The sequence below is a fragment of the Mizuhopecten yessoensis genome, unplaced genomic scaffold, assembly GCF_002113885.1.
Source record: "Mizuhopecten yessoensis strain PY_sf001 unplaced genomic scaffold, ASM211388v2 scaffold1869, whole genome shotgun sequence".
Taxonomy (NCBI): domain Eukaryota; kingdom Metazoa; phylum Mollusca; class Bivalvia; order Pectinida; family Pectinidae; genus Mizuhopecten; species Mizuhopecten yessoensis.
In genome coordinates this window covers 112,983-122,025 of record NW_018404262.1, presented here as the reverse complement: position 1 = coordinate 122,025, position 9,043 = coordinate 112,983, and the positions used below count along the sequence as shown (strand labels likewise).

The following is a 9,043-nucleotide window of genomic DNA, read 5'->3' as shown; positions in this document are numbered from 1 at the left end:
GGGGGGTATATGTTTTTAGCTCACCTGGCCCGAATGTAAAATGACCTTGACCTACTTTCAAGGTCACAGGGGTCAAATTTGTTTAAAACTTTTAACAATCTTCTCAAGTTCCCTAAGGCCCAGGGTCATAATATTATGCCAGTAGGTACCTGGGATGGAGTGTTATGATGTTTCCTCATTAAAATGACCTTGACCTACTTTCAAGGTCACAGGGGTCAAATATGTTAAAAATTTTAAACAACAACATCTTAAGAACCATTTGGACTAGTAGTGTGAATAATTTTCTTAATTACAGTAATGAGGTCAAAGGTTAACTTTAAGTACTGGTTTTAATTAATGTTTTCTTCCCTAAACAAATTTCAAATTAAAAAAATACCAGATGAGCTATCAAGGCCCCTGGGGCTCTTGTTATCAAGCAAGGTTGATGGATTTTTAAGTCTCTATAAAGTAGGTGGTAGGTGTTTGCATGGCATGTATGATGTAATCGAGCTAGGCATGTTGTTGGAACTGAATGCATGTTTATATATTTTATTTCCCTGTAAGCTGTTCATGCTATTAGGAAACTGATACTCTGTTGCAGCTACTGTTCAACTATTTTTTTATCAGCCTAAAAACTTGTTTGTTTCTTCAAATCAGCTTGATTCTGCACACTTTATTGCCATATGAGTGAAGAGTTGTGTTCAGTGTACTCACAATGAAAACACCTACACTAAAAACTTGTCAAGCCTCCGGCTAAGTTGGATGGCTAGTTCCAGGCATATTAATTATGATTAATGAGGCTGTCCACGCCTGATTGGTTAATTGCTTTGTGTTCAATAACTTCTCTGAAGATATGGTTTGGAATTAACCATATGTAGTGTGCATATTACCAAGTGTCTGACTGTTATTTTGCCAATTATGCCCACTTCTATTTGACGTGGTTAATTGGTGTCTGTGCACGTGTAATAACTAGCCTTAAAATGCTTCCTATTCAACATTTGATGAGTTGGCTCGCCTCCACAATTCATTGATATTTGGCATCTGTATACTGGTTACTTCAATTAAAAGCCGAAATAGTTTGCTCAGTGTTCTATATCCTGTTGAACAGTATGTCTACATCAAACAACCATAATAAACAACAGATTTAACATGTCCTGCAAACCGGCGATAAAATTCCACAAGTTTATTTACATAAAAAAGGTCAATGACAGTGGTAACCTAGTTTGCTTATGAAGCCTTTGGTGAAGGGCTGTTTGACAGAGACGGGTGATGATTTAGTGTGTACAGTGTCACTAAGTGAAACCTTTGGCTNTAGGGGCAGGGGTTTATATGTCTATCAAGGTGTTTGTCTTTATGATGTAAGGGGGCAGGGGTGTATATGTCTTTATCAAAGGGTTTGTCTTTACGATGTAAGAGGGCAGGGGTGTATATGTCTTTACAAGGTGTTTGTCTTAACAATGTAAGGGGGCAGTGGTGTATATGTCTTTATCAAATGGTTTGTCTTTACGATGTAAGGGGGAAGGGGTGTATATGTCTTTATCAAAGGGTTTCGCTTTACGATGTAAGGGGGCAGGGGTGTATATGTCTTTATCAAAGGGTTTGTCTTTACGATGTAAGAGGGCAAGGGTGTATATGTCTTTACAAGGTGTTTGTCTTAATGATGTAAGGGGGCAGTGGTGTATATGTCTTTATCAAAGGGTTTGTCTTTACGATGTAAGGGGGAAGGGGTGTATATGACTTTATCAAAGGGTTTCGCTTTACGATGTAAGGGGGCAGGAGTGTCTATGTCTTTGCAAGGTGTTTCTCTTTACGATGTACGGGGGCAGGGGTGTATATGTCTTTATCAAGGTGTTTGTCTTTACGATGTACGGGGGCAGGGGTGTATATGTCTTTATCAAAGGGTCTGTCTTTACAATGTAAGGGGGTAGGGGTGTATATGTCTTTATCAAAGGGTCTGTCTTTACAATGTAAGGGGGTAGGGGTGTATATGTCTTTATCAAGGGGTTTGTCTTTATGATGTAAGGGGGCAGGGGTTTATATGTCTATCAAGGTGTTTGTCTTTATGATGTAAGGGGGCATGGGTGTATATGTCTTTATCAAGGGGTTTGTCTTTATGATGTAATGGGACACGGGTGTATATGTCTTTGCAAGGTGTCTGTCTTTACGATGTAAGGGGGCAGGGGTGTATGTCTTTATCAAGGTGTTTGTCTTTACGGTGTAAGGGGGCAGTGGTGTATATGTCTTTATCAAAGGGTTTGTCTTTACAATGTAAGGGGGTAGGGGTGTATATGTCTTTATCAAGGGGTTTGTCTTTACGATGTAAGGGGACAGGGGTGTATATGTCTTAACAAGGTGTTTCTCTTTACGGTGTAAGGGGCAGGGGTTTATATGTCTTGATCAAGGTGTTTGTCTCTACGATGTTAGGGGGTAGGGGTGTATATGTCTTTATCAAGGTGTTTGTCTTTACGGTGTAAGGGGGCAGGGGTGTATATGTCTTTATCAAAGGGTTTGTCTGTACGATGTAAGGGGGCAGGGGTGTATATGTCTTTATCAAGGGGTTTGTCTTTACGATGTAAGGGGGCAGTGGTGTATATGTCTTTACAAGGTGTTTGTCTTTACAATGTAAGGGGGCAGGGGTGTATATGTCTTTATCAAGGTGTTTGTCTTTGCGATGTAAGGGGGTAGGGGTGTATATGTCCTTATCAAGGGGTTTGTCTTTACGATGTAAGGGGGCAGTGGTGTATATGTCTTTACAAGGTGTTTGTCTTTACAATGTAAGGGGGCAGGGGTGTATATGTCTTTANTCTAACAAACAACAGGATGGTTACAGAGGATTCCACGCCAATGATCATAAATACGGAGCTAGTGATAGCCATCACAGGTTAGTCTTGTCGTGTGAAATAAACCCCGCATAAACAATAAACGATGGTTAAGGACACCTGAGACGAAATCCCTATGGACTTATTGTGATATCTTTTGACCCTCATCCATATCAATTATACGTCCTTTAATAATTCATATTTTTAAACTGAACTGATTTCAATAAAAAGCAGCTTTCGTGACAAAAAGTGAAACAAACATTTGAATCATAAGATTCTTGTGCAGCAAGGGCGCGAGGGGTCGTTTTGAAAAAGGGATAAATTGTTTTAACTTTTAACAATCTACACACCATGTCATACGCAAATATTCTTCACGGATGGAAAGGTCCAAAGCAACTTGATTGTAATTTGTGAATTTCTTACCCACAGATCGCTCATTTCCTCCCTCTTTTGCAATATTACATTTAATGAAATATTTAGACATGATTGCCTAGATGTCCAGGTTAGCGATACAGACCCACTGGGCCTCTTGTTTAGATTTTCACTGATACTGTAAAACTGGCCCAGTCCTTGCTGGTTTTCATGGACAAATGATGAACGAAGCCAAAACAAGTTGCTTACTTATAAAATGTACTTACTTCTGTTAAATAGATGAAATTCTTGTATGAAAAATGTTTCTGCACTTACCATTTTAATATTGTGTGATTATCTACTTAGATTCAACAGTGATAACCGACGTGAATATACGTCTGGGAGCCAAAAACAATTTCATCGAGACAACTCATCAACATTTCACCACCACGACCGGCCGGATCACCACAGCAGTGGGAAATACAGACCAGACAGACCAGACAGACCAGACTACCGCATATCAAGAAACGACAGGAATGACCGTGGTGGTAGTGGTGGTGGTGGTGGCGGAGACTACCAACGGGCCGACTATGGCCAGTTTGGTCACCGTGACTACGGAGGTGGTGGTGGTGGAGGAGGAGGCAGCACTAGCTCGTCAAGAGGCTTCGCTCGACCGAGTGGTGACAAGTATGTACATCCAACCAAGTAGGGGGTTTACTGCTCTCTAATCAAATATTTCACTGATTGGAAATATTTCCATAAATTACTACTTGTTCTGAATAATTGAAGAGGACAATTTTTAAATAAGGAGGAATTTGTCCTTATTATGAGAGTGAAGTGTAGTATGAGAGATGATGGCTCATGGAATAAGATCATTACTACCGTGGACCTGTAAAGAATATGTTTGAGAAGAGTGCTTAGATTTGATAGATTTGTTGTTGCTCTTGTGAAGGGTAATAAATGATTGAGTAGCAATGATATATTTGTATGTACTGTTTCTATTGTTCCTTAACCAACTTCATGTCATTTGACGAATGTTTTTTCTCTTTCAGTTATGTTTCCCATTCCGATCGGAAAAGGAAAAGTGACAATTTTGAAAATAGACGATCGTATAGTAGTAGTTTAAAAGACCCTAGACTTAGTGAAGATCACAGTAATGAGGGATCTTCATATTCCAATGTAGGCAGTGATCCGCAAGGAAAACACTGACGAAAGGGGAGCAGCTGATTCATTCTTGTCTCATTGTGTTCATTGTCAACCTGAGCAGCCATGCTTATCAAATCTGGGATCCTTCAGTGTCCAACAGTTACGCTCACAGATATCGGAGTCGACAACAGGACAGTCTGGCCGGTATTATGTGTGTGTATTGTGTGGACAATTGTATCATCCCTGCATCACCATTGTAGAAACTTTTCAGACTTGTCACAAAGTCATCACAGCAGAACCTTTCAGATCATCATCATTGTCATCCCCTGATGTGAAGCACATGTCTGATAGAGAATGAATCTCGTGTGATGTTTGGTGTGGTGAGAGTCTGTGCTGACCTTGAGTGGGTAGCATGTTGGGTGAGTGTGTCGGGATGTAAAGATAGGCGGTGCTACAGTCTCACCTGATGATATAAACACAGATTTAAACGTGGATCTTAAAAATTTTCATCAACATACATACATACATATATCAACTTTTTGAACTGACAAAATAAGCTACAAGGTAAATGTGTTCATTTCTTGTATATATTTTATAAAGGTACAAGTTTTGTATCTTCTCTGTTTTCTGATTGACTTTAGAGAGAAAAAATAAGGTCACTTGTTAATGATATCACAAGTTGCTTAATTTCTCTGATCAGTCTGCAATTTGATTGAAATGAGCAAACAATACCTACTCCAACAAGCCTCTTACTGCCAAAGACCGAGAAACCAAGGGGAGTTAATAGAAGCTAATGGTGTGTAGGTGACTGTGAAAGAACCACCTGTACAGTGATAAGATTGTAGGCCATTTGATGAAAATAACTGCCAAGCCGGATGATATTTTGCAGATTGTAAACATTAAGGATATATGCTACAGTGTACGACATACTTATAACTGTATCTGTTGCCTCTCCCTTGATTGTTCTCTGAAAATTAAATATCTCGTAATAAACAATTATGTGATTGTTACCAACTCTTACTTTGTGTACCTTTTACAGGTGTCGTCAATCAACATCTCATATATATTAAAACTTAGAAAAGACAGTTTGCTCGTGTCTTTTGGAAAGAAATGTTATCTCACAAGAATGAAGCATATGTCCTTAAGTCAATCAAACTGGTTGTTGTACTTGGTTATCTGTAGCAATAAATGAAATGAAAGAACAAAGAAATAGATCAGATGTTGCGTATTAATTTTATTTTTGAGAATTTTGTATATGAAATGTTTGTATTTTAAGTTTAGTGCTACTGTACATGCAGGAGGTAATGGCTTAGTCGTTGGAAGTGAACAACAACATGTGTAGTAGTGGACAGAGAATTGTTATTTGTTGACGTTTTTCCCTCTTGATATTGTATATCAAATAATTTATTTTAAGCAAGTTTAACTATAGGTTTAAACTGAGTGTTTGATACAACACCTGGTATATAAGTATTTGAAGAAGTTTTAATATGTATACTACAAGTGCATAGACACTGTTGTGCTATAGGAGACGTGTGGGTGTATGTTGTGATACAGAATTAATACACCACACTGAGGCGGCCGTGGCAACGTCTTGTTCTACATCACAATTTATATATTTTCATGTTGATGCGTGAAAATCTTCACTTTTTCAATTCCTGTCAAACTTAATCAAATATACAACATGCTATATTGTACATGATTATATTTTTTAATCAGTACTTGCAGTTTAATTTCGTATAGCCAAGTAAGGGGTTATTCAATTTAATTTGACAATGTTCATGTGTGAAATTGTCGTAAACAGGATATCAGGAGGGAAATAGAACAGTGTTTGCTAAATATCCCGAGTGTCCACACACAACAAAAGATAGATGGGTATAAGTGTCCACACACAACAAAAGATAGATGGGTACAAGTGTCCACACACAACAAAAGATAGATGGGTATAAGTGTCCACACACAACAAAAGATAGATGGGTATAAGTGTCCACACACAACAAAAGATAGATGGGTATAAGTGTCCACACACAACAAAAGATAGATGGGTATAAGTGTCCACACACAACAAAAGATAGATGGGTATAAGTGTCCACACACAACAAAAGATAGATGGGTATAAGTGTCCACACACAACAAAAGATAGATGGGTATAAGTGTCCACACACAACAAAAGATAGATGGGTATAAGTGTCCACACACAACAAAAGATAGATGGGTACAAGTGTCCACACACAACAAAAGATAGATGGGTACAAGTGTCTACACACAACAAAAGATAGATGGGTACAAGTGTCCACACACAACAAAAGATAGATGGGTACAAGTGTCCACACACAACAAAAGATAGATGGGTACAAGTGTCCACACACAACAAAAGACAGATGGGTATAAGTGTCCACACACAACAAAAGATAGATGGGTACAAGTGTCCACACACAACAAAAGATAGATGGGTATAAGTGTCCACACACAACAAAAGACAGATGGGTACAAGTGTCCACACACAACAAAAGATAGATGGGTATAAGGAATAAGGCCGTCTGAATGTTGACACAAATTTGTCTGGGCTACTCAAAAGCGCTGCTGTCATTTTTTTTGAGCTTTGTACTCTTCATTAATAGTATAACAGTTACTTGTATGAAATGTTTTTGTTCCGAGTTATGCCCCTTTACTTTAACAAAGATTTGTCCTTATGAAGTACCTCCTAGATTTCACTGACTCTTTGTATACTTATATGCAAGGTATTGTTAATTATGAAGTTTATACTGTCAATGTTATAAGTATATTACAACCAAAAGTTCTTCCTTAGAAGGGCCAGTGGTAGGAGTTAGAATGTCTGATGGTGTTTGACTGGATGAATTCTATTACAAATTAAGTTTGAATTCAAAGACTTTTTGAGGTAGTAATAAGTAGCAAATATTTGCATTTAAAAATAAAACTATTTCAATATTTTATGTTAAAAAAAGATACCCCAAAATTGCTATTAATGTCTTAATATAATAAAACCTTGTAAAGTTCAAGGCAATGAGATAAGGCTGTAGACAAACGTTTGTTGAAGGACTATTATAAAGACATCTGTTATTAAGAGGTCAGTTGAGGACTGATGTGACTGAGGCTTCACAACCCAATTTACAGGAGTAAAGTGAAGCAGATATACAAGACTTCAGACTTTGGCTTGCTGCCATTGACAGGTCAATCTTTAATGTAGCTATGATTTTACAATTAGAAAAACAAAACAATAACAAAGCCATGGATACCATTTAATAGACACAGATTTGTGGAACAATAGTTGGCAGGACCACTGACTTTTTTTATTGAATTAAAGATTTTAAATTTCAAAATTAACTGCTGCCTGTTAAAAGATTTTTGTTGAGATTGCTGCAAGTTGTTGTTTTAATATGTCTTAATTAGGTTCTGTTTGTGACGATTACAGACACGTTGCCTAGCTCTCGGGTCACCAGGGCCAAGTTGTTCCAAGCTTCAGGACATTTTTTTTTGTCTTTTTGCGAGTAAATTTTGGCTCATCTGCCATGAAGTGCCTGTGAGCTTCTTATAGTGCACACTCCGTCGTGAGACAGCTGAAGATAGGGGCATATTCTCAAGACTTTATAACAACTTTTAATGAAAATATCTTGTTTTGATTGCTTAGATATCCAGATGAGTGACACTGGACCCCGAGGATTCTGTTTTTATCCAGGTTTGCATGAAAAGATCATTTTCAGCCATAAGCTTATTAAAATATATAACACTAATATCCTGTGTTAATTTAAAGAATTTAAAATGCATGTCTTGATTTACATGAATAGGGATGAAAAGAGAAAAGTAGGAAAGAAAATTAAACCGGAAACAAAAAAATACAAGCAAAACTTTCTTCTTTCTTATTTTGACCTTATGGCTTACTTTTAATGGTGTTGCATCTTGTTAAAATCGGGAGACTTGAGGAAAGTAGATTCCATGAAGCGAGTTGCTGTGAATACAGTTTCACAGGAAAAGATTGTGACATTGTCAAATTGTCAATATTAACTTAAGATGAGTGATAAGGTAAAAACTGTTTTTATGAAGATTTGTGATATAATATGTTAACATTTGATTTATAAAGGTTGATGTTGCCCTCTTAGTTCTATTGTGCAAGCTGTACAAGGCCTTTACTAGTATTACAGGATTGTTGTTCTGTGTTCACTTATTTCTGTGACTGAGCTACTGGTCTGATACCCAGAACACAAAGTGACTGAGCTACTGGTCTGATACCCAGAACACAAAGGAAATGGTAGCATATTTGGCTCCACTGGCAAATACTGAACCGAGCTGGTAACAGCACTGATCCTTTTAAAGTTGCATTGGAAATTGTTATTTTCTCTGTTCTATTTTCCGTCCAGATCTTAAATCTACCACATACAGTATCACTTTGCTAAATCTTTTTTTTTTATCAAAGCCATTGACTATTCGGATGACATCTCCATAATAAATAAATCATCAGGTTATTTGGTATGGCTGTTGAAAACATTGAATGAAAACTGGAAATTTTTTACCTATTGAACTTTCTGTAGCTCGTTGGAGAAGTAAGAATTTGGTATGTTAGATGTGTAAGTGCTGGTATGATTGACACAGATGTGAGAATGTAAGAAAGTCTATTTACATTTAGTAGACATCTGTACGTTGATCATGTAAGCTTATTGTACATAGCAAACTCAAAAGATAAAAACAGAAAATTTACTACAAAAAAATCAATAAAATAATGAATTGATAACTTA

The 9,043-nt window shown here is 37.3% G+C and overlaps 1 protein-coding gene across 1 annotated transcript in view; it reads left to right on the top strand.

The window, feature by feature from the left end:
* Positions 1-9,043, top strand: part of LOC110441543 (chromodomain-helicase-DNA-binding protein 1-like) — a 67,767-nt gene extending 58,724 nt beyond the window's left edge. Inside the window, exons 37-39 of the mRNA XM_021484724.1 lie at positions 2,759-2,860; positions 3,516-3,836; positions 4,202-9,043. Of these exons, the coding sequence (XP_021340399.1) occupies positions 2,759-2,860; positions 3,516-3,836; positions 4,202-4,358 (580 nt within the window). The 3' untranslated portion in view covers positions 4,359-9,043. The remainder of the gene's footprint in view (positions 1-2,758; positions 2,861-3,515; positions 3,837-4,201) is intronic.